Source organism: Oncorhynchus mykiss, chromosome 22 (assembly GCF_013265735.2).
Source record: "Oncorhynchus mykiss isolate Arlee chromosome 22, USDA_OmykA_1.1, whole genome shotgun sequence".
Taxonomy (NCBI): domain Eukaryota; kingdom Metazoa; phylum Chordata; class Actinopteri; order Salmoniformes; family Salmonidae; genus Oncorhynchus; species Oncorhynchus mykiss.
The window spans coordinates 30,356,403-30,383,311 of NC_048586.1; the positions used below are offsets into that span (position 1 = coordinate 30,356,403).

General features: G+C 43.1%; 1 protein-coding gene across 1 annotated transcript; it reads right to left on the reverse strand.

Moving 5' to 3' along the window:
* Positions 1 to 8,202: 8,202 nt before the first annotated feature.
* On the reverse strand, positions 8,203 to 26,455 carry LOC110501725 (neuroligin-4, X-linked-like). Its single transcript, XM_021579473.2, has 9 exons — positions 25,956 to 26,455; positions 22,305 to 22,950; positions 22,012 to 22,164; positions 19,521 to 19,706; positions 19,103 to 19,368; positions 12,343 to 12,504; positions 11,821 to 12,182; positions 11,545 to 11,691; positions 8,203 to 10,864 (listed from the first exon to the last, which is right to left on the reverse strand). The coding sequence occupies exons 2-9, from the start codon at positions 22,789 to 22,791 to the stop codon at positions 10,045 to 10,047; spliced, it is 2,583 nt and encodes an 860-aa protein (XP_021435148.2). The 5' UTR covers positions 22,792 to 22,950; positions 25,956 to 26,455; the 3' UTR covers positions 8,203 to 10,044.
* Positions 26,456 to 26,909: the final 454 nt, after the last annotated feature.

Genomic DNA, 26,909 nt, shown 5'->3' on the forward strand with positions numbered 1-26,909 from the left:
AAGTTGGGTAATGGGGTAGTTTGAAAATTCATCATTGGCTTTAACACTCTGATTGGTTCGAGCCGATCCAATCACTGATGACTTTGTTTTGTACAACGCCCCTGGTCACCACAAACGACCAATGATGGCAGTCTCAGACAGAGCAACATAATCATTTAGTGTGAGTCATCAGGCTACATTTCACCGACTTTATTATTATCCTCTTGGGATTATGAAGCAAGACGGACACCTAGTGGCATTTGTTGATATTAGAAGCACACAGATAGTTGGACAACCACTTGAATGGTTTATTCATTCATTTTGACTCCGAAGTCCAAACATATAGCACTTAGACCATAGTGTCCCCTCATACATTGTTAATACAATAGAGTATACTTTAGCCCTATATATTTGGACCATGGAGCTTTTTCTCAATGTGTGAGAGTTGGGGATTGTTATGTACAGTACAGTTAAAGAGCCACTGAACACGCCAATTGTCACGTGTGTTTTTCTGTTGCTTATTTGAAAAATGAGATTTCAGTCTTGGAGGACCTATTCCGTGTTTGGTTAATGATGTTAGTCCCCCATGAGACACGGTAGACGCACGCGGAAGCCTATTTCACTTCCTCAAAATCCCCAGAAGGATTCATTTTGACATTTTAGCTGTGCAGTTCTACATCTATCTATCTTTGGTGTGGTATTTCTCAACCAAAAAAGGCAATCTTGCAGCTGTTCACCCCATATTAGTGGGCAAATGAACATCTTCGAATCAAAACCCAGCCTTCATTTATTTGTCGTGACTCACAGATGCTCCAAACTCAGTTTTAGGCGAGACTGACTTTATGACCAAAATTATCCTATTTACACTTTGTAGTCAATTTTGACACTGTTTTCTGACTCACGTCAATGCCACATAGGCCGTTTTCAAAGAGATTAGTTGCTTTTTAAAGGCAGTGGCTGTTTAAGGATATTATTTCAGACCTACGTTTTCTGTCTTTGTGTATTTCTATTTGGTGGATTTGTCTCTAATGGACTAATAAACTACATTATCCCTGCAGAAAGATTATTTCTGATGGCCTAATGGTTCATAAATGTCATAACTACTGAGTTAGCTTTGAAGGACTAATGACTATATTAATCAAATTGTCTGTAGACCTGATGGACTATTGAGTATCTCAATAAAGGCCCTATAAGCCGGATGCACAGCACCCAGAGCTTTGGCTGCAGTTTCATTTAATCTTTAAAAAATCTGTTTAGTTCTTGTATCAGCTGCGGCAGCAGAACAGAAATAGAACAGCGATGCAGTTTTAAAGATAAATAAACTCCAGCATCAAAGCACAGCTTGGTCACTAAGCCTCAGGCAACAATTAAACACAAACTCAGAATAAGGGAATAAGGCTTCTTCAAGGATTTAACATGGAATTACTCTATTACCGTGTCATACATAATGAAAATGTAATCTCAGATATAATAACGTATTAACGAGTTTCACTTCGGTTCTCAGGCAACATTCAGCACCTTCACCCGACCTGTATGTATATATAGTTGTGTGTGTGTGTGTGTGTGTGTGTGTGTGTGTGTGTGTGTGTGTGTGTGTGTGTGTGTGTGTGTGTGTGTGTGTGTGTGTGTGTGTGTGTGTGTGTGTGTGTGTGTGTGTGTGTGTGTGTGGCATGGGCAACAGTATCTATCTAGGGCAGAGAAGGGCTCCATGGGAAAAGGCATTCTGTTCAGGTCCCTTAGTGTAGTTACTGTTGCCAGGATGTGAGAGAAGGAAGAGATGGAGAGAGAGAAAGAAAGAAGTATAAATCGTGAAGTTTCAAGAACTCTATATTGGGTTTTTGAGTATTTTGTGACAACTCCAGCCTTTCTAGGCACCAGAACAAACAAATTACTTAGAGAAAATATCCAAATGTAGTAATGGTGATGCAGTGTAATTGGAGAATAAATGTTCATCTCGGTTAACCCAGAACTAAAGTCTCACGTAATTGGTCAGCTTCTCAATTAAGTTGTGGCTCTATACATGTTAAGAGAGGGGATCAAGAAATGCTAGAACAAGGACCGGAACCAGAATGAGGAGCTTCACCCTCTCTCTTTGCAACTTACGGGTGAATATCCCCTCCCCTTCAGAAATTCAAAAGATGCTAACACCTGCGAAATTATGATTTGTCCAAATAACCAGTGAAGAAAAACCCATACACCAGAATTACTGCTGCTTGTTATCCCACGCATTCCATCCCATAATTAACAGATTCTACGGTGCCAGTTACGTCCACGAGAGACTAAATAAATGTTGATGCCTACTAAATATTTTAACATTTCACACTGGAAATTTGGGGAGATTTCTGGGGCTAACACCAAACAGACAGTGACCCTGCTCCAGACCAGGGCAGCTTAGCTTTTAGATCTGGCCTAAGCAGGAAAATGTGCATTGTGAAAAGGCCCCTATTATTTAATCTCTGTAAATAGAAAAACTCCCCTTTAGTGTGTCAGAAGGAAAATAAGGTATTATTCTGCAAGGTTACAGCATCATGCTCCCATTCAAAGGAGGGCACAATCCGAAAATAGCGATGCAAAAAGGGGGGTGGGGTGGCTAGTGATGACTGAGAAAGAGGAGAAGAGAGTCATTGTAATTCAGCCCTTGTGAGCTATTGTTCTTTGGATGTAGAGCGAATGCTTAATCACTTAATCTCCAGCTTCACAATTTCCCTCAAAATTCCTCTCCAGAACGACAATTTAATTTCCACTAGAAAGAGCACTGATGATTTTCTTCCCATGAGGATCTAAAGTGAACTATAAGTAATCAAGGTAAGACCCAAGTACAGAATGTGTGAAGTAACAATGTTTATTGTAACAGGGGCAGGCAAATGATAGGTCAAGGCAGGGGTCGATAATCCAGTGTAGAGGCCAAGGTACAGGATGACAGGCAGGCTCAGGGTCAGGTCAGGCAGAGGTCGGTAATCCAGAGGTGGAGCAAAGGTACAGAACGACAGGCAGGCTCAGGGACAGGCAGAGTGGTCAGGCAGGCAGGTACAGGGTCAGGACAGGCAAGGGTCAAAACCAGGAGGGCGAGAAAAGAGAGACTGTAAAAACAGGAGCTGAGACACAAAACACTGGTTGATTTGAACAAACAAGAAGAACTGGCCCGGACAGACAGAAAACACAGGTATAAATACCCAGAGGATAAGTGGGGAAGATGGGTGACACCTGGAGGGGTGGAGACAAGCACAAGGACAGGTGAAACAGATCAGGGCATGACAGTACACCACTGCCCCCCCTCCCCACTCCTCCCATAAAAGGACGCCTGGGCAAATACCTGGTTGACTGGGGTGCCGGCGATGAGGGCCAGGTCCAGGATGTCTTTAGGGGACACCCAGCACCTCTCCTCTGGGCCATAACCCTCCCAGTCAACCAGGTACTGGAAACCCCTGCCCCGTGGTCGAACCCCCAGGAGGTGTCTCACCGTGTACGCTGGCTGGCCATCGATGATAAGGGGGGGTGGGCCTAGAAACAGAAGACAAGGGGCAGTCAGACATGGTTTTGACTCTAGACACAGAAAAAGTTGGAGGAATACGGAAGGTTTTGGCAACAGAGGACGAACAGCAGAGGGGCTAATGATCTTGGAGCAGGGAGTGAAGGTCTCGGCTTCCGTGGGTGTAGCCGCGGCACTATAGCGGCGTGCCAGCGCCTCAGGCTTGACCTTCTTGAATACCGGTCGGTGCTGTTGAAGCGAAGTGGCCAGGGCCTTACTGAACTACTCCCGGTGGTCATGGTACTCTGTGGAGCTGGCGGAGAGGTCCGGGGCAATTTCCAAGCCCCCAGGAAGACGTCCCTGGGCAGGCAGAGCTGACTTCAGGCAGTGAGTGTGGCAGGACGGGTTCCAGCCCACGATGGCACAAGTAGCCCAGTCAATGGAGGGATTGTATCGCTGGAGCCAAGAGAATCTCAATACCACGGGAACCTGCAGAGACTCAACCAGCAGGAATTGGATTGTCTTGCTGTGGTTCTCCGACACTCGTAGGTTGACGGGGTGGTCTGGTGGGTGACCTGGCCTATAGAGCGCCAGTCCAGCGCTCTAACACCCATGGGAATGGAGAGGGGTTGAGTAGGAATGCCCAGGTCGGACGCAAGGGTAACATCCATGAGACTCACATCGGCCCACGAGTCAATGAGTACCTGGAGAGACTTGGACTGGTCACCCCACAGCAAGGTGGCACGGAGAGAGGGGCGAGTAAGGGAAGAATAACAATTGTCTTTAAGACCCACCAGTGTACTCACTCCAACGAATGAGCTAGGTCTCTTGAAGGGACAGGTAGATACAAAATGACTGGCAGTACAGCAATACAGACAACTCTGGGTCTCATGTGTTGTCTGTTCACACTGCTATGCCTTATCTTGGCCAGGTCGCAGTTGCAAATGAGAACTTGTTCTCAACTAGCCTACCTGGTTAAATAAAGGTGAAATAAAAAAAAATAAAAAATAAAATGTCTGCGTACACGGTTGAATGGAGACAGCCTAGCTGCATCGGCTCGGGAAGATGTGAATCGGCAGTCTCCGGAGGCTCTTGGAGGGACTCGGGTAAGCTTGGATTCTCTCTGGGACATAGATGCCCAGGTTCTTCCGGAGTTCATCAGATGCAAGGTGGGATCCCTGAGTGAGCGATTGGGACCGCAATCGGTCCTCTTCTCCCTTCTATGTTCCCATAGCCGACCATCGATCCGGATGGTTAAAGCGATGAGTGAGTCGAGATCCGTCGGTAGTTCTCGGGCTGCCAGCTTATCCTTTACCTCCTCCGATAATCTGTGCAGGAACATGTTGAACAGCGCTTCCGGGTTCCAGGTACCTCTGCTGCTAGCGTGCGGAACTCCACCACTGCCGAAGCTGGAGTAACTTCCAGGCAGCCTCTCTCCCGGACACCGGAGCCTCAAAAACTTCTCATCGCTGCCACAAATACCTCCAGACTGAGGCAGACTGTTGCTCCCACACCACCGTGGCCCAGGCGAGTGCCCTCCCGGACATCAGCATAATAATGTACGCTATCTTCAAGCGGTCCGAGGGGAACGAAAAAGGCTGCAGCTCAAAAACGAATTAGCACTGGGAGAGAAAGGCCCGTCAGGTTCTGGAATCTCCGTCGTAGCGCTCCGGGGGAGGTAAGCGGGGTTCCCGGGAAACCGAGGTGACGGCGCCGCTACCAGCTGGGTTACCGAGGGGCAGGCACCCCTGAGTCAATACATGTTAGAATCACCTTGAGCAACAGATTTTCCTGTGCTTAATTCTATTCTGATTTTTTTAATCCAAAAAACTCGTCCTTGCCGAATATAAGCACACAATATTATGCCGTCACCACCATGCTTGATAATATGAAGAGTGGTACTCAGTGATGTGTTGGATTTGCCACAAACATAATGCTTTGTATTCAGGACATAAAGTTACATTTTACTTTAGTGCCTTTTTGGAAATAATATGCATGTTTTGGAATATTTGTATGATGTTTAGGCTTCCTTCTTTTCACTCTGTCATGTATGTTAGTATTGTGGAGTAACTACAATGTTGTTGATCCATCATCAGTTTTCTCCTGTCACAGCCATTAAACTCTGTAACTGTTCTAAAGTCACCATTGTCCTCATGGTGAAATCCCTGAGCGGTTTCCTTCCTCTCCTGCAACTGAGTTAAGAAGGGCGCCTGCATCTTTGTAGTGACTGGGTGTATTGATTCACCATCCAAAGTGTAATGAATAACTTCACCATGCTCAAAGGGATATACGATGTCTGCTTTTTTAATTTTTACACATTTACCATTAGGTGCCCTTCTTTGCGAGGCATTGGAAAACCTCCCTGGTCTTTGTGGTTGAATCTGTGTTTGAAATTCACTGCTCGACTGAGGGATCTTACAGATAATTGTATGTGTGGGGTACAGAGATGAGGTAGTCATTCAAAATCATGTTAAACACTATTATTGCACACAGAGTGAGTCCATGCAACTTATTATGTGACTTGTTAAGCAAATTTTCAATCTTGAACTTATTTATGCTTGCCATAACAAAGGGGTTGAATAGTTATTGACTCAAGACATTTCAGCTTTTCATTTTTAATTATTTTGTAAACATTTCTAAAAACATAATTCCACTTTGACATTATGGGGTATTATGTGTAGGCCAGTGACACAACATCTCAATTTAATCTATTTTAAATTCAGGCTGTAACACCAAAAAAATGGAAACAGTCAAGGGGTGTGAATTCTTTCTGAAGGCACTGTATATGAGAAGCATATAAATGGTAAAATACAGATATATTTTATTTAACAAAATGCAGCAGAAAGTTCTCATACAGCAAAGACTCCTTCCATCCGTTTACGCAGAAACTGAAAATAATTATATAAAAAGACATCTTCTAATCTAGCCTATGGTAGCATTTCAAATAGGATTCCTGGTTTCAGATCCACTGTTTCAGCTTTCTTTAAATACAATACAGTATATGATATTATTTAGTTTACTTTTGTGGTTCAAAAAGCTCACAAATGCGGAATATGTGTCGGGACGGAATTCAATCTTAACGTTTTAGACTTCAGCATGATTGAATTCCGGTCTCAGGTCAACTGATCAGTTAACTAGTGACTCCCCATCCCGCATGAGGGAGCGTAATCATCGACTGACACTAATTAGCATAACGCAACGGACATAAATATTCCTAGAAAATATTCCTATTCATGAAAATCACAAGTGAAATATATTGAGACACAGCTTAGCCTTTTGTTAATCACCCTGTCATCTCAGATTTTCAAAATATGCTTTACAGCCAAAGCTAGACAAGCATTGGTGTAAGTTTATCGATAGCCTAGCATAGCATTTTGTCCAGCTAGCAGCAGGTAACTTGGTCACGGAAATAAGAAAAGCAATCAAATTAAATTGTTTACCTTTGATGAGCTTCGGATGTTTTCACTCACGAGACTCCCAGTTAGATAGCCAATGTTCCTTTTTTCCCAAAATATTATTTTTGTAGGCGAAATAGCTCCGTTTGTTCTTCACATTTGGCTGAGAAATCGCCCAGAAATTGCAGTCACGAAAACACCCCAAAATATTCCAAATTAGCTCCATAATATCGACAGAAACATGGCAAACGTTGTTTATAATCAATCCTCAAGGTGTTTTTCAAATATCTATTCGATAATATATCTACCGGGACAATTGGTTTTTCAGTAGGACCGATTGGAATAATGGCTACCTCTGTATTTTACTCGAGAATCACTCTGGGAGCCATCAGGTGACCAGTTGCGCAATGTAGCTGCTTATGGGTATTCTTCAACATAAATGCGTAAAACTACGTCACAATGCTGTAGACACCGTGGGGAATACGGAGAAAAAGTAATCTGGTTGATAGCCCATTCACTGCTCAATAGGGACGCATTGGAACCCAGAGCTTTCAAAAGATGAGTCACTTCCGGATTGGATTTTTCTCAGGCTTTCGCCTGCAATATCAGTTCTGTTATACTCACAGACAATATTTTTACAGTTTTGGAAACTTTAGAGTGTTTTCTATCCTAAGCTGTCAATTATATGCATATTCTAGCATCTTGTCCAGACAAAATATCCCGTTTCTTACGGGAACGTTATTTTTCCAAAAATGAAAATATTGCCCCCTAGTCACTTTAGTCTCGGGGTTAGAAGTCAGCATTTCGGGTAAGGGGTCTAGGGTATGGGACTGAAATAAGGGTTCATAGACAGGTTGAGGTTAGGATGAGGGTCGAGGTTAGGATGCGGATCAGGGTTAGAGGTCAGGGTCAGAGGTTACAGGTTAGGGGTTAAGGCGTCCGCATGCTTCCAGAACAGTTCGGAAACAGTTTGTACATATATTATGACAACATTTTGCGATGTTTTTGTTTGTTTTGGACTTGGGGTACAGAGATGAGGTAGTCATTCAAAAATCATGTTAGGCACTATTATTGCACACAGAACTTATTATGTGACTTGTTAAGCAAATTTTCAATCTTGAACTTATTTATGCTTGCCATAACAAAGGGGTTGAATAGTTATTGACTCAAGACATTTCAGCTTTTCATTTTTAATTATTTTGTAAACATTTCTAAAAACATAATTCCACTTTGACATTATGGGGTATTATGTGTAGGCCAGTGACACAACATCTCAATTTAATCTATTTTAAATTCAGGCTGTAACACCAAAAAAATGGAAACAGTCAAGGGGTGTGAATTCTTTCTGAAGGCACTGTATATGAGAAGCATATAAATGGTAAAATACAGATATATTTTATTTAACAAAATGCAGCAGAAAGTTCTCATACAGCAAAGACTCCTTCCATCCGTTTACGCATAAACTGAAAATAATGATATAAAAAGACATCTTCTAATCTAGCCTATGGTAGCATTTCAAATAAGATTCCTGGTTTCAGATCCACTGTTTCAGCTTTCTTTAAATACAATACAGTATATGATATTATTTAGGTTACTTTTGTGGTTCAAAAAGCTCACAAATGCAGAATATGTGTCGGGACGGAATTCAATCGTAACATTTTAGACTTCAGCATGATTGAATTCCGGTTTCAGGTCAACTGATCAGTTAAGTTTCTGGGTTAGAAGTCAGCGTTTCGGGTAAGGGGTCTAGGGTATGGGACTGAAATAAGGGTTCATAGACAGGTTGAGGTTAGGATGAGGGTCGAGGTTAGGATGTGGATCAGGGTTAGAAGTCAGGGTCAGTGGTTACAGGTCAGGGGTTAAGGCGTCCGCATGCTTCCAGAACAGTTCAGAACAGTTTGTACATATATTATGACAACACTTTGCAATGTTTTTGTTTGTTTTGGACTTTGGCAAGGGTTTTTTCAACTGTTCAGGCACACTAAATGTTTTTCGCGAGGCAAGCCGAAGTCTACGCCCCCTCGTCGGAATTGTTCAATGAAGTGCCTGTTGTCATTCAACTCGAAACGACTCGTTCTGATGCAGATTTTTTCACTTGAGAAATACTGCACCATACATCTTAGTTAGATGTCAAATTGCGTGAATTAAATCTCCTTGACAAAAAACGTCAAAATTAATGAAAGATTTCTTGACTATTTCGGGGAAGTGGCTACGGCATCTCAAAATGGACAAACAGTACTATTGCCGCTTATTTTTCATTTTTCAAACAAAGGTATTTTAAGGGATTATGCGAGCACCCTCATTCGAACTAAAGCATGCTGACGCCTTTAGCCTAAGGACAAAGGTAAGGGACCATGACAGAGAGAGGGCCAAGGACAGACTCAGTTCCATGTCCAAGTACAAGTCTCGGATCAGAGAAGAGGGTGGGGATAGATATAATCAGGGTTAGGATTAGGGTCAGGGTTAAGATGTCAGAAGTAAGCGTAAAATGACATCTTGTTCTGAGGACCTATACATTTATAATCAACTCAAATTAAAGCCTTAAATAACATATTTTGATGCGATAAAACAGTAAAACCTTTAAATCTTACAATCTTTTCTCCATCATGTTTACAAGTTATTTACATATTTGAACAGACTGCTGGTTGGTAGATGTGACCTTTGGACTGTTGAAGTTGTTATTGTTGAACCCTTCAGAGGCCTTTGACCTAAAGGCCAGGAATAGAGTCTGAATCTTTCCCCGTCTGTCTGTTGTTCACACTGTCTGTCTGTTCCTATCCTTCAGACCACATCTATGGCCAGGCTGAGCACAGAGCTGCAGGGAACGTTGAGCCTCTGAAGGATTTCATTGCAATTGAAAAATTCTACATTCAAATTTCACTGGTTCTTCAAGTTTTTCCCAGAGTGGTTCAGTCAGTAGTCTGATCTGATCTGCACAACCCAGAAGCACCACTTCAGAGCAAGTCACACGGCAACCCAGACCATTTTTGATGCAGCTTATAGACAAGCATTGTTTGCATGATGTATTGGCAGCCATTTTGGATGTTCCCATTTATAATGTTCCATTTACTGATGCACATTACTCCCTCTCTCAGATTTCATCACTTCCACTCCCTCTGTGTTCTACACATGCAACACGGCAGACTGGATCGTTGTCTTAGTTGGACTGGAGAAACTGTCCTGCTCCATCTCTGTCTGTGGTTATACGCGTGTGGTGGAGTGTGTGTGTGTGTTGGGGTGTGTGTGCGTGTGCATATGGGGCAAGTGTGTGTTACTGTAAGGACTAAAGCCCTGCATGGGCTGCATCCCCACAACAGATCCAGGTGTCATGGGGGTCATGGGGGTGGCGGGGTGAGAGCCAGGGGTCATGGGCAGAGACCTGGGAGTCATCAGGGGCACATCGTCAGGGGAGCGTCTCAGGGTCAGGGTGTAGTCTGGTGGACAGGTCAGTCGCAGGGTATCCAGAGTGTTGTAGATGTCCTGTGTGTCCAGCGTGTCAAGAGCCTCCAGCGTGTGGTGTATGTTGTGTGTGTCGTGTATCTCCAGGGTGTTGTGTTGATGCAGGGCCTCAGCCTCCAGCTGCTTCAGAAGCCCCTCCCCCTGCAGCTGGTGTGTGATGTCAGCATTGATGATATCATGGCGTGGAGGTGGGCGTGGCGGCCTGCGATGTTCCATCTTGCGCTTGTCTTTCTTGTAGAGCAGAGCAGCGAAGGCCAGGATGTTGAGGAAGAGGAGTGAGGCTCCCACTGCGATGGTAACGCTCAGCTCAGTGGAGTAGTCCTCCATGACGGGGTGGGGGACCTGCAGCTCCTCCCCCTGCAGTGCCGGAGCCTGGGGCGTGGACGGGGGGTTGGGGTGGCGCGTGCTTCCCAAGCCCAGGCCTTTTGACAGCCGCTTGGTGTAGGAGTGAGGAGTTGTGTCCTGGGGAGGGCTGTGGGTTGCAGAGGACACGTACTGCAGCAACTCGTTGATGTTGTGGAGGTGGGGAACCAGCTGCAGCCAGAACGCTGTCTTGGTGGCTCTGGAGGTAGAGAAAAGTTTTTTGTTTTTGTTTTGCAGCAGAATCATCATCCATAAAAAGAAAAACTACATTTCACAAGGAATCTGACAAAATATACCCAATAGCATAAGATAACATCATACATTATAAATTATAGTTATTATACATTAAACAGATAGCAGGGGAAAGTGGCAAGTGCTGCTAGCATGAAGTGCTAATAGTGCAAAGTGGTTCATTATACATTATTCAACAAGATATGGCAGGAGCAAGAAAAGCAGGCAGGGAAACATCTACCTGTAGTGGTCTGTGATGATCTGATCTACCTGTAGTGTTTTGTGATTATCTGATCTATCTGTAGTGGTCTGTAATGGTCTGTGATGATCTGATCTACCCGTAGTGGTCTGTGATAATTTGATCTACCTGTAGTGGTCTGATCTACCTGTAGTGGTCTGTGATAATTTGATCTACCTGTAGTGGTCTGTGATGATCTGATCTACCTGTAGTGGTCTGTGATAATTTGATCTACCTGTAGTGGTCTGTGATGATCTGATATACCTGTAGTGGTCTGTAATGGTCTGTGGTGATCTGTGATGATCTGATCTACCTGTAGTGGTCTGTGATAATTTGATCTACCTGTAGTGGTCTGTGATTATTGTATCTACCTGTAGTGGTCTGTAATGGTCTGTGATTATCGTATCTACCTGTAGTGGTCTCTGACGCGTGGCTTCAGGCCGATGTGCAGGTAAAGCTGTTCCTTGGGGGTATACTTGGCCCAGGCCACCTCCTCAAAGCGGTTGGGTTTGGTGTGGATGAACTTGGTGTCCTGGGGCACTGGTTGGTTAGGATCTCTGAGACAGAGAAGAAAAACACAGTCAGGAAAAGTTATCTTAAAGGTTAATCATAGTTACTTTACCATTCATTAGAGGAAAGTAAGAGATGTTTCTTAGAGAAAGAGTTATACAAGACATTTATCTCACCCTGTCTTGGCGAAGTTGGTCCAGTATGTCATGACCACGGCGCTGAGCATCACGTCGTTTTTAGAGAAGTTACAGTTGAAGAGGTCCGTGGGTCCGATCAGCGGCAGACCGAACACATACGGCACCTCATCTCCATGGGCGGAGTCAGCCCAGGCGGGCGACACGTCACTCTGACAGTGGTGGTAGAAGGAGTAGAAGTATGTTGGCGATCCATACTGGGCGTGGAGGTCTGCTGTGGCCACCGCCGGCGCCACCCACTGGTGATCAGTGAACAGAGCGACTAGCGTCTTCCGCCGGGTTTCAGGGTTCTCCCGGTCGGCCCAGTCTGTGTACATGAACTTGATGCTCTCTCTCAACGTGTCCTACCGCAAGGATAAACAATACCTTGTCAATAAAGCACATGGGAGCATAGATGGATTGCAGTATGCAGAGTCTATTTTTACTTTTTGCTGAACATATTCTTTGCCCTCCAGCAACTGCATAGAAGCACTGGATGTGGATAGACATTTTCCTGCAGCCTACCTTCCCCTCCGGGTAGCCGTAGAGACTGTCCACGAAGTCTGACACGGCAAAGTCAAAATCGTCGCCGGAGACGCCATCCTCCCCATTGACCATCCCGTCAACGAACTTAAGCCCCTCCCCCTGGTTCACACCCAGCATGATGTCATAGTTGAGGAACTCCCCCTGTGTGTGAAGAACAGGGTTGTCAATAACAATATTATGCGCAACAGAACATTGTACTGTCTACACTTGGTTTGTTGTTTATATTCAAATATTTTCATTAAATCGATTTTAATCCGAACTAAAGTTTTGTTGCTAAGGATTCCACGATGCGGTTAGCCTTTACGGCTGGGACTGCAAGTTTGCGTGGATTCCGCGAATGCTAGCTGGCTGTACTACAGACACCTGTCGTTGTCGTGGGAAAGACTCATTGTTATCTTTTCGTAAAACAACTGGTTGCAGTAAAGAGCCAATCTGGATACTAAGGAGAACCTGAGGGAAATCAACGAGTACCAACAGCTTTACGCTATGGAGGAACAACATACTCCATCATGGTAAGATCCGACCACCTCACAAAATAACTTTAACCAGACAAAAAAAAGAAAAACAGATTAATCTACAGACACGGACGATTTACCATTGAGGTAGAGGCTAGTGCTCTGGCTGGAATCCATGCAACACTGGAAAAGTTGTGTGAGGAGGTAGCAGGTCTGAGGGGGAGTTTGGACTTCAGCCAGAGTGAAATTCTCACGCTCCAAAGAGAAAAAAAAGACACTCACAGCCAAGGTAAAAATCCAGGATTCCGACATAGATTGTATACTCAGGAAAAACAGGGTGATGAAGGAGTCACTAGTAGACATACAAAGTAGTAGCATGCAATAATCCAGGCGCGATCAGAACATTCATGCAATCCGACTTGAAACTTCCTACAGAGACTGTAAACAAGGTGGCTTTCCACCGAGTACACAGACTTGGAGCTCAGAGCGACAAGACCAAGGGTCCCCAACTGATCATTTGAACACTACCTACAAAAGGAGCTGCTCAAAAGCAGGGGAAGGAAGCTTAAAGGGACCAAATTCGGTCTCAGTGACCAATTTCCAAGGGAGATAAACGAACGTCGTAAGAGACTGTATCCGTTACAAAGACAACAAAGGGAGAAGGGTAAGCGTGCCTTTATCATTGTGGACAAACTCTTTATAGATGTACAGCTATTCTGAGACAGCTCCATAACACAGTGGCTGTACTAAATTCTATAGGGACTTCAGGTTACAAAAAAAGAAGGTCAGTTAAGAACAAATTCTTATTTTCAATGACAGCCTAGGAACAGTGGGTTAACTGCCTGTTCAGAATGACAGATTTGTACCTTGTCAGCTCGGGGATTTGAACTTGCAACCTTTCGGTTACTAGTCCAACGCTTTACATTTTTTATGTATTTGTTTACAACAAGCAAGGGGAAGATATCAGAATAGGGGCATTGGAGAATAATAACATATTGTACGGAACACATTTGTACTGTAGTGAAGCCGTCTCTAGAGTAATGCAAGGTCTTTTTCATCACGTGAAACGTCAATTGCTATGGAAATGCTAGGATGTGTTTTTCAATTATGTTAAAGATAATTATGATGCAACTATGATGGTGATACGATATGGATTACAATTATCATCATGAATATTAAGGTTCTACGCACTACATGTTACACACATAGACACTCAACCATGCAAATTGAGAGAGTTATTATTTAGTTGGACATCACACATTATAGTCTTACACTTATACAGACATCGTACACACTCTCCCTATATCACATCCAATATCATACACATCAGATTCAGATTTGCTACACACATAATATCTTGTCACAATTTTCTAACATCTGTGGCATTGGCTCACAGGCAAACAGGCAAGGGAATAAAACAAATATTGCTAGAACCTATTTCTTGAATTCTAAATATCAGACATTTGAAAGCTCTAGTTTTGACCTTCATACCTCTGATGGAAGTAACTTTACAAGCACTAATTATGGTCAATTTAGACTGAGAATAGTATCTAGTCATGGTAAGGGGTGAAATAAGTATAGTCAGTTATAATTGTAACAGTTTAGCAGATTACATGGCTAAAAGAAAAGGAATATAACATATACTGTTTACAGGAAACTCACTCTACATCCTTAGATGAAGTTGCATGGAAAAAGGAATGGGGTGGTGAAATAATTTTCTGTCATGAACAAAGGAACTCAAAAGGTGTGATGATATTAATTAACAAAAATTTCGATCTGAATGTGCAAATAGTCAGGAATGATTCACAAGTGGATGAAAAAGAGATTTGGCTTAATCTATATGATCCAAACCAGGATGATTCACACTTCTTCGAAAACATTTATACCAATTTATTGAACTTACAGACAACAAATGATCTAATCTTTATGGTAGGAGACTATAACACAGTGTTAAGTACCTCAATGGACCGTAAAGGTAATCACTCTACAAACTATCATCACAGGGCCTTTAAGGAAATCGCAAATATTATGGAAACATTAGAAATAGTGGATATTTGGAGACTAAAAAAACCAGACCTAGTGAGATATACGTGGAGGAGACTTAATCAAGCTAGTCGTCTGGACTACTTTCTTGTCTCTTTCTCTCTTGCATCAAAGGTTAAAATAGTTTTAATAGGAGACAGAATGCAATCGGATCATCATCTAATTGGCATTCACATAACTCTTATAGATTCTCAACGTGGACGGGGATATTGGAAATTTCATCAAAGTTTACTGGAGAACAACTTATTTTTAACTAAGACAAAATAATTTATATATTATATAATATAGGTTCAGCAAATCCCCTTATTGTTTGGGATACCTTTAAATGTACCTTCAGGGGTCATTCAATTCAATATTCATCAATAATAAAAAAGCAGTTTCTGGCTAAAGAGACAAGACTTACAAGGGAAATCCATGAACTAATAGTACAGGTAGATTGCAATAAAAACGATACTACAGAGATACAAAATAAAGACAGAGTCATCTATGATTCTCCTAATGATATTTTACAAGAGGAAGCTATTTATTTTAGGCAGATGTTCTCTTTTCCGTCTCATCCTTTCCCACTGAATGAAGATTATGGTAAGGAATTCTTCCCAAATAATATAAAAAATTGAAAATTAACAAATGTACAGAAAGATTAGTGAGAAGACCAAATTACAGAGAAATAACTTTTTGAGGCTATTAAATCCTTTCAGTCTGGAAAAACCCCAGGGCTTGATGGCATACCGGTAGAGGTGTATCAAGTATTTTTTTATATACTAAAAGCTCCATTGTTAGATTGTTTTAACTACTCCTATAGAAATGGTAGTCTGTCAGGTACTCAGCAGGAAGGTCTGATTTCTCTATTATTAAAACAAGACCCAGATGGCAGATATGGGTCTTTTCCAGTCTAATCTAAAAAACTGGAGGCCCCTAACACTTCAATGTTGTAATGCAAAACTACTAGCAAAATGCATAGCACTCAGAATTAAAAACGGTTTTAACAGGTATTGTTCATCCTGATCAGACAGGTTTTTTACATGGACGATACATTGACGATAATATACAACAACTACTAGAAATAATAGAACATCATGAAACATATAAGAAGCCAGGAATGGTATTTATAGCGGATTTTGAAAAGGCATTTGATAAAGTAGGACTGGATTTTATTTTTAACGGCTACTTCTCAGAGAGTTTTGAATTGTCAAGAGGAGTTAAACAAGGATGTCCGCTGTCACCATATCTATTCGTTGTGGCCATCGAAATGCTAGCTATTAAAAGCAGATCTAATAACAACATTAGAGGATTCGAAATCCAAGGCTTGAAAACAAAGGTGTTCATGTATGCTGATGACTCAAGTTTTATATTAAGTCTGCAAGCTAGATCCCTGCAATGTCTCATTGAAGATAACTTTTCTGTACTCTCTGGACTAAAACCTAATTATGACAAGTGTGCAATATTACGTATTGGATCCTTAAAAAATATAACTTTTACATTACCCTGCAGTTTACCTATAAAATGGCCTGATGGTGAAGTAGACATACTCAGTATTCATATCACAAAATATATAAATAAGCTCTCCACAATGAATTTCAATAGAAAACTTGTAAAAAAATAGACAAGCTCCTGCAACCATGGAGAGGTATGTCTATTTATGGAAAAATTGCCCTGATTAACTCCATAGTCATATCTCAGTTTACTCACTTACTTATAGGCGCTGCCTACTCCTGAAGATTTGTTTTTCAAATCATATGAGCGAAAACTATTTTGCTTTATCTGGGATGCTAAACCAGATAAAATATAACGTGCCTATCTATATAATGAATATGAATTGGGTGGGTTGAGATGATAAAATATAAAAGCTGTCACGCCCTGACCATAGAGAGCTTTTTATTCTCTATGTTGGTTAGGTCAGGGTGTGACTAGGGTGGGTTATCTAGGTTATTATATATCTATGTTGGCATGGTATGGTTCCCAATCAGAGGCAGCTGTTTAGCTTTGTCTCTGATTGGGGATCATATTTAGGCAGCCATTTCCCCATTGTGCTTTGTGGGATCTGGTCTATGTATAGTTAGTTGCCTGTGAGCACTACATTAGCTTCACGTTTCGTTTTTGCGCTTTACTGTTTTCTGTGTGTTTCACTTCTAATAAAAGATAATGGAACCATACCACGCTGCATTTTGGTCCGATTCATACAACAACGATCGTGACAAAAGCACTAAACCTCTCTCTAAAAGCTTCACTCAAAAGTTAATTCATTCAAAAGTTTTATTTGAACCCTAAATGGTTCTCAAGTAGATTAATAAGAAAAGCTCATCCATTGCTAAAAAAAATGCCTTTTTGCCTTTGTGCAGATTGCCATGTCTCATTTTCTATTAATTGAAAATAATACTTTTTTCAAAGTATCTCTCTTTTTCAAACAATCATTGCAGAGCTGGCTACAATTTCAATTTCATCCCCCTGAAAAGATAGAACAAATATTATGGCTGAACTCGAATGTGCTGGTTCATAAAATACCTGTATTTATGGGAAAGATATTTGAAAAGGGTATTTTGTTCTTAAATGATATTGTAAATTGGAATGGTAGAGTTATGTCCTTAAATCAAAATGCATATTAATTACTTAAAAATCATATAATGTGATTTTCTGGATTTTTGTTTTAGATTCCGTCTCTCACAGTTGAAGTGTACCTATGATAAAAAATGACAGACCTCTACATGCTTTGTAAGTAGGAAAACCTGCAAAATCAGCAGTGTATCAAATACTTGTTCTCCCCACTATATGTATAAAATGCATCCTTAACCCTCATCTCAGAACCCAAAATGAAATCTTGCCAAAACGAATAAACCATATAACTTGTAATACATGTATAATCTACACGGAGTAATATACAAAACATTACAAACAACTTCTCTTTACAAGACATAGACTGACCAGGTGAATCCAGGTGACAGCTATGATCCCTTATTGATCTCACTTAAATCCACTTCAATCAGTGAATATGTGTATGAGTGCCATTCAAAGGGGGAATGGGCAAGACAAAAGATGCCTTTGAAAAGGGTATGGTAGTAGGTGCCAGGCGCACCGGTTTGTGTCAAGAACTGCAACTGCTCAACAGTTTCCTGTGTGTATCAAGATGCAACTCAGTATTAGGAAGGTGTTCTTAACTTCTTGGATATAGGGGGCGCTATTTTAATTTTTGGATGAAAAACGTTCCCGTTTTAAACAAGATATTTTGTCACGAAAAGATGCTCGACTATGCATTTAATTGACAGCTTTGGAAAGAAAACACTCTGACGTTTCCAAAACTGCAAAGATATTGTCTGTGAGTGCCACAGAACTGATGCTACAGGCGAAACCAAGATGAAATTTCAAACAGGAAGTGCCCCAGATTTTGAAGGCGCTGTGTTCCAATGACTCCTTATATGGCTGTGAATGGGCAACGAATGAGCTTAGACTTTCTGTCGTTTCCCCAAGGTGTCTGCAGCATTGTGACGTATTTGTAGGCATATCATTGGAAGATTGACCATAAGACACTACATTTACCAGGTGGTTGCTTGGTGTCCTCCGTCGCAATTATTGTGTAATCTCCAGCTGCAGTACTTTTCCGTTTGCTACTGAGGAGAAACCCAACTGCCACGAATGATTTATCATCGAATAGATATGTGAAAAACACCTTGAGGATTGATTCTAAACAACGTTTGCCATGTTTGTCGATATTATGGAGTTAATTTGGAAAAAAGTTCGGCGTTGTAGTGACTGAATTTTCTGGTTTTTTTCTTAGCCAAACGTGATGAACAAAACGGAGCGATTTCTCCTACACAAATAATATTTTTGGAAAAAATGAACATTTGCTATCTAACTGAGAGTCTCCTCATTGAAAACATCCAAAGTTCTTCAAAGGTAAATGATTTTATTTGAATGCTTTTCTTGTTTTTGTGAAAATGTTGCCTGCTGAATGCTAGGCTTAATGCTATGCTAGGCTATCAATACTCTTACACAAATGCTTGTGTAGCTATGGTTGAAAAGCATATTTTGAAAATCTGAGATGACAGTGTTGTTAACAAAAGGCTAAGCTTGTGAGTGAATATATTTCTTTCATTTCATTTGCGATTTTCATGAATAGTTAACGTTGCGTTATGGTAATGAGCTTGAGGCTATGATTACGCTCCCGGATACGGGATTGCTCGACGCTAGAGGTTAATGTTTGGTATACACAGTGTATATAAACCATAGAGTGTTTTATATTTTCTCACCTGCTCCATGAGTATCTGGGGGTCATCAGGGATGACATCACCGTCGATGACAGGTCCGAAGGCGGTGTGGTATTTAGCTGGGGTGATGTTCTGTTCCAGCAGCTCCTGGTAGGTCTTCCCCTGCAGACAGACGATTAGCTCTGATGAGTCCTCCAGGCTGCAGCCCACCTTGTCCCCCAGCAGATTTGCATACTTCCCTGGCTGGTAGTTGACCGCCCAGCTGGACAGGGCTGTCCCACTCTGGATGATCGCCTTCTGGAACAGATCTGATACACAGCATGCTGACAGAGGTTAGAGTTCAGAGGTTATAGGTCAGGAATTGGAGGTGACTCTTTGAGAAGTGTGACCAGGCTGACAGAAGTTAAGAGGTCAAGGGTAAGGGTTCAGAGGTTTGGTTCAGGGGTAAGAGGTTACTTACCCTCAGAGTAGTGGGACAGAGTAAGCAGGCTGACACAGGAGGCTCCAGCCCCAGAGCCAAACACAGTGACTCTGTCTGGGTCTCCGCTGAATGCAGCAATGTTCTCCTTCACCCAGCGCAGAGCCTGGATCTGGTCCAACAGACCATAGTTGCCTTTAGCTGCCTGGTCACCCGTACTGAGGAAACCTGAAGAAATAACACATAAAAATACACAAAAATATAAAAGGAAAGTCTAGTAAATACCAAAAGTAAAATTATATTTAAAAATAACACATCAAACAGGAATATCATATTTAAAAATAATTTTCATCAATGATATGAACAGCAGGATGTAAATATGGGCTAGGAACTAAAGGGAAAGACAAGGTTTTATTCCTTACAATTCGGGGACTACATGTAGTCGGCTCACTAGGAATTGGCTACTGCGGCAGATACTTATAAATCTCTCATTAATGATTTTAATAAATCAATAATAACAAGTATTACAGTATGCTGTTACAACCTAAGCCTAATGCTAACCCAGTATGTGGCTGCAGTTGTGAAGCCTTACTGTAGACAATATTCATTGTCTTAACACAAGAAAAAACTTGGTGAGATTGACAGACATGTTTTGCAGTGTAGCCAAACCCTGAGGACTCAGTGACTAATGATGTCATGTGACCGTGGCTCACCACCCTCAGTCAGACCTGGGGTAGACCTGGGACACCAGAACATCTGCGTGTCACTGAACACATGCACAGACGCAAAATGAGTGTGTCACTAATTCACACACCACACTAGGGACATGAGTGTGTCACTAACAGACATATGCATGATGAGCTGGAGAGTGTGGGTGTCACTGAGGGCTGTGCCACAAAATACATGTGACCTTAAATGATCATGTAAAATCACTTCAACCCTCCTCTCCCCACCTTCCTCTTCCCCTTTCCTCCTCCTCCCCTCCCCCTTTTCCTCCTCCTCCACTCCCATCTTTTCATCCTCCTCCTCTTTTCCTCCTCCTCCCCTCCCCCTCTTTCCTCCTCCTCCACTCCCCTCTTTTCCTCCTCCTCCCATCCCCTTTTCCTCCTCCCCTCCCCTCTTTTCCTCATCCTCCACTCCCCTCTTTTCCTCCGCCCCTCTTTTCCTCCTCCTCCCCTCCCCTCTTTTCCTCCTCCGCCCCTCTTTTCCTCCTCCTCCCCTCTTTTCCTCCTCGTCCACTCCCCTCTTTTCCTCCTCGTCCACTCCCCTCTTTTCCTCCTCCTCCACTCCCCTCTTTTCCTCCTCCTCCCCTCTTTTCCTCATCCTCCCCTCCCCTCTTTTCATCCTCCGCCCCTCTTTTCCTCCTCCTCCCCTCTTTTCCTCCTCGTCCACTCCCCTCTTTTCCTCCTCCTCCACTCCCCTCTTTTCCTCCTCCTCCCCTCTTTTCCTCATCCTCCCCTCCCCTCTTTCCCTCCTCCTCCCCTCTTTTCCTCATCCTTCCCTCCCCTCTTTTCCTCCTCCTCCACTCCCCTCTTTTCCTTCTCCTCCCCTCCCCCTCTTTTCCTCCGCCCCTCTGCGCAGAAATGCAAATGCTTTCCGTTTGAGTTATGTTTGGTTTTATTTTCATCCACTCCCCTCTTTTCCTCCTCCTCCCCTCCCCCTCTTTTCCTCCACCCCTCTTTTCCTCCTCCTCCCCTCCCCTCTTTTCCTCCTCCGCTCCTCTTTTCCTCCTCCTCCTCCCCTTCTTTTCCTCCTCCTCCACTCCCCTCTTTTCCTCCTCCTCCCCTCCCCCTCTTTTCCTCCACCCCTCTTTTCCTCCTCCTCCCCTCCCCTCTTTTCCTCCTCCGCTCCTCTTTTCCTCCTCCTCCCCCGCTTTTCCTCCTCCCCCCTCCCCCTCTTTTCCTCCGCCCCTCTTTTCCTCCTCCTCCCCTCCCCTCTTTTCCTCCTCCGCCACTCTTTTCCTCCCCCGCCCCTCTTTTCCTCCTCCGCCACTCTTTTCCTCCCCGCCACTCTTTTCCTCCTCCTCCCGCTCTTTTCCTCCCCCCTCCCCTCTTTTCCTCCGCCCCTCTTTTCCTCCTCCTCCACTCCCTCACTACCTCTTTCAGTTTATACTTTCCTCTCCACTCCTCTCTCCCCCTTCCCTCACCCTCTCTCCCATTCCCTTCACCTTCTTGCCTCTCACCCTGCCTCTCTTCTCTCTCTCCTCTACTCTCTCACCCCTACTTCTCCTCTCTCATCCTTCTCTCAGAAACTTAATTGAACTCCACCTACTGTGAGCCATAAACACAGAGCTGATGGCTCCCCTCTAACCAGGCGTACACACACACACACACACACACACACACAAGAGATGAATCTGGCTGTGTACAGGCTGCTAGCTTTCCAGTGTTAAAACAGAAATGTGACATTTCAACCAGTGAGAGAGTAACAGAAAGGTGATTAGGCAGAATTTAACGATGATGATGATGATGACAACGACGTGATGATGGTGATGATGACGACAATGATGATGATGATGATGAAAGTGACTAACCCAGTACTCCCAGTCTGTAGTTGATTGTGATGACGATGACATTTCCATAGCTAGCCAGGACACTGCCGTCCATCATGCTGCCGCTCCCCTCTGAGTAGGAACCTCCGTGGACATACACCATCACCGGCCGCAGACCGCCCTCATCATGGATGTCTGGAAACACACACACAAGCCATATTTTCAGAGCGCTAAACAGCTCTTGCAGATAGCAAAGAAACATGTGGGTGCATGCATAATATAATTTCAGGTAGATGCAGTGCATTGGTGTGTGTGTGTTTGTACATACTACATACCTTCCTCAGTAGGGACGTATATATTGAGGTAGAGACAGTCTTCACTCTGCTGTGCCAGGTATGCGCTGGCTATGTCCAGGTTGGCAGAGTACCAGAGAGGTAACATCTCTGTCAGCAAGCTGTGTTCCTCTACAGGCTGGGGGCAGACGGGGGAGAACTGGGTGGCGTTTCTCACCCCCGGCCAGGACAGGGAGGGCTCAGGGGGCTGGAAGCGTCTCTCCCCGGTGGGGGGGCGGGCGTAGGGGACCCCAAGGTACTGGACCACAGGGCCCAGCAGGTCAGAGGGCATGGGGGTCAACTGACCCCTCAGTCTGCCCTGGGACGTGGTGATGACTGACTGGCTAGCAGCAGGGGGGAGGGACAGGATAAGGGAGAGGAGAGGGGGGAGGATGCCCCTCAGTTTGGACAGGGACAGGAGCATGGAGAGGACACACAGTAGAGAGGAGGGGAGAAAGAGGAGAGGGATGGGGGGAGTCGGGGGAGACATGTGGGAGGGACGGTGGGAGCGTTGGTGTTTGGTTTAGATCAGGACTCCGACTGTGAGTCTAGCACACACTCAAACAGCGATGGTCTCAGAATATGTCTTTCTCCTCCCTGGGTCAGCCACTCACCTCCCAGTTCTCTTCGCACAGTCACACTGCTCTGCCTGGAGGGAGAGAGATAGAGACAGACAAAGATGGAAAGACAAACCTTGAATTACAGTGGGGCAAAAAAGTATTTAGTCAGCCACCAATTGTGCAAGTTCTCCCACTTAAAAAGATGAGAGAGGCCTGTAATTTCCATCATAGGTACACTTCAACTATGACAGACAAAATGAGAAAAAAAATCCAGAAAATCACATTGTACGATTTTTTATGAATTTATTTAAAAGGGAGAACTTGCACAATTGGTGGCTGACCAAATACTTTTTTGCCCCACTGAATATATAAAGTTGAAGTTGGAAGTTTACATACACCTTAGCAAAATACATTATACTCAGTTTTTCACAATTCTTGACATTTAATCCTAGTAAAAATTCCCTGTCTTAGGTCAGTTAGGATCACCACTTTATTTTAAGAATGTGAAATGTCAAAGTAATAGTAGAGAGAATGATTTATTTCAGCTTTTATTTCTTTCCTCACATTACCAGTTGGTCAGAAGTTTACATACACTCAATTACTATTTGGTAGCATTGCCTTTAAATTGTTTAACTTGGGTCAAACGTTTGGGTAGCCTTCCACAAGCTTCCCACAATAAGTTGGGTGAATTTTCGCCCAATCCTCCTGACAGAGCTGGTGTAACTGAGTCAGGTTTGTAGGCCTCCTTGCTAATTTCTGCCCACAAATTTTCTATAGGATAGAGGTTAGGGCTTTGTGATGGCCACTCCAATACCTTGACTTTGTTGTTCTTAAGCCATTTTGCCATAACTTTGGAAGTATGCTTGGGGTCATTGTCCATTTGGAAGACCCATTTGCGACCAATCTTTAACTCCCTGACTGAGGTCTTGAGATGTTGCTTCGATATAGCCACAGAATTTTCCATCCTCACGATGCCATCTATTTTGTGAAGTGCACCAGTCCCTTCAGCAGCAAAACACCCCCACAACAGGATGCTGCCATCCTCCGTGCTTCACGGTTGGGATGGTGTTCTTCGGCTTGCAAGCTTCCTCTTTTTTCCTCCAAACATAAAGATGGTCACTATGGCCAAACAGTTCTATTTTTGTTTCATCAGACCAGAGGACATTTCTCCAAAAAGTACGATCTTTGTCCCCATGTGCAGCTGCAAACTGTAGTCTGGCTTTTTTATGGAGGTTTTGAATCAGTGGCTTCTTCCTTGCTGAGCGGCCTTTCAGGTTATGTCGATATAGGACTTTTACTGTGGATATAGATACCTTTGTACCGTTTCGTCCAGCGTCTTCACACGTTCCTTTGCTGTTGTTCTGGGATTGATTTGCACTTTTCTCACCAAAGTACATTCATCTCTAGGAGACAGAACACATCTCCTTCCTGAGCGGTATGACAGCTGCGTGGTCCCATGGTGTTTATTCTTGCATATTATTGTTTGTACAGATGAACATGGTACCTTCAGGCATTTGGAAAATTCTCCCAAGGATGGACCAGATTTGTGGAGGTCTACAATTATTTTCCTGCGGTCTTGGCTTATTTCTTTTGATTTTCCCATGATGTCAAGCAAAGAGGCACTGAGTTTGAAGGTAGGCCTTGAAATACATCCACAGGTATACCTCTAATTGACTCGAATTATGTCAATTAGCCTATCAGAAGCTTCTAAAGCCATCACATCATTTTCTGGAATTTCCCAAGCTGTTTAAAGGCATAGTCAACGTAGTGTATGTAAACTTTTGACCCACTGTAATTGTGATACAGTGAATTATAAGTGAAATAATTTGTCTGTAAACAATTGTTGGAAAAATGACTTGTGTCATGCACAAAGTAGGTGTCCTAACTGACTTGACAAAACTATAGTTTGTTAACAAGACATTTGTGGAGTGGTTGAAAAATGAGTTTTAACGACTCCAACCTAAGTGTATGTAAACTTCCGACTTCAACTGTACATTGAGACTCCTCTTAGCATGTGGGCTGAACTGGGCAAATTCCCTCTTCTACTGCCAGTTGAAAAAAAATGCATGCACGTTTTGACAAAGCCCATAGTGCAAATAAAGGCAGACTTTAAAGTATAGATATGAAGACCTAATTAAAAAAACATCATTGGCCAGAGAGAACAAGTTGTACAACCTTTCAGGGTGCAGAATGATAGAAACTGAGAGATATGCTCTCCTCTCATGCCCCAACTACAAAGTAAATGAGAGTAATCTTGGTAGCATTTTACATTGGACTACAGGCTACAGCACAGAATAAACTGGTAATAACATGGCAATAGCATGGTGTAATTACGTTATTGTTTCAGAGGAATAATCTTTTCTGCCTATATTCAAAATCAACATGCCAACAATCTTAAAGCTGGCAGCATAGTATGTGACAACAACCTGTCATAAATTAAGGTGGGAAAAACAGATACAAAATACCCCAATGTTACTCCTTAGCTATTTCCTCATTGTAATTATTGGTTTCTAAATGATTGGTTTCTAAACCCCCCCACTCCAATGTTTAGGACAAGTAATTTTTCTTATTGTATTGATATTGTATTGGTCTTTCCATTCATGACAAAACATGTCATTTGAATGGAATATATATATTTTTTTTTTGGGAGGGGGGGGGGGGGGGGGTAAATATTTGTATACAACAAATAACATCTAAATGTATCTCTTAGCTGTGACTGGTAGGCCTACTGCAGCTGCAACGTCCTATGTCTGGGCCTATATCAGCTGCATATGGCTGTATATTTTAATCAGAGCCCATTCCTCTCCATTCGCTGCAGTGACACCCCCCAGGTGCTACAGTGGCCATGACACAGGTTGTGCAGCTTAGATCATGACGCTTTGACTCCGGACATATCTAAAGAAAGCAACCTTATCCATCTGCTATCCAGCTATATTATCTATCTACAGCCTATAGTGAAATACATTTTATAGCGGGTTTTAGTCACAACATTTTCACTGTGAAGCGCAACATCCGATGAATAGTAATGAGTGTTACAGCCTACAGGACACCAAACACACACACACAGAAGAACAGGGTGATAAATGAGACTCACCGATACACACGTCATAGCTCCATTGGTCTGTTCATGTGGCTGCTGCGGTAAAAAAAAAAAAATGTCAGCTGGCAGAGCATTTCATCTTTCACCGCGAAGAAAAGACAAGAAGGAGAGAGAGAACAGGAGAGCGGTGAGAGAAATCCCGGGACCGTGTGTCACTGGGCTGCAGAGCCTCGTGCGCCAGCGACGTGCCTGGGGTATATTCCGCCGTGAGCTCCGGGGAATAGCCTATGTATTTATTGTCCGAACCCCACAACTGAATACGGTACTAGACGTGGTTATTGTTAATGAATAACAAAAACACGATGTTCACATCTCCCTCTCCCTTCCCCTCTCTGTCTTTCTTTCTCTGTCTCTCCCTCTCAAAAGATGCTAATGGAAAGTGTTGAATTGAGCCTGCAGCCAATAGATTCCTGCACCCTCATCAGCTTGGACACACACACAAACACACACTTACGGGACAGGCTATCAGTAATCACAGCACAGCTCATCTTAGCTTCTGGATCCAAGTTGGGAGAACTGTGTCTCAGGCAAGATGGAACATAAATGGGATGTGATAACTTCATAATAGCTTTCTTCTATTTGATACAAAAAGGATAAAGCAGCCTTCGCCAAAACCACACATTTTCTCGATAGCACCACCATGGTAAAATACATACTGTATGAATGTTGTTTTTTAAATCACACAAACAGCTTCATGACAAACAACCTTAAAAAAACAATCAAATGACTGAGTCACAAGATAACATCACATTAGTGTGTTCTGTCTCCACCTATGTCTGTGTTCTTTCCTGGGGCCATTCCAGCTGGACTGTGTGACACATGACTCACCCAATTACCTCAAATCCTTAGCCCTCAATGTCAGCTCAGTTTAACCCTAACTGTACCAATGATGCCACGCAACAAAGACGATTCTGCCTTTGCCACCCCAAAGTGGATATGTGAAATGGC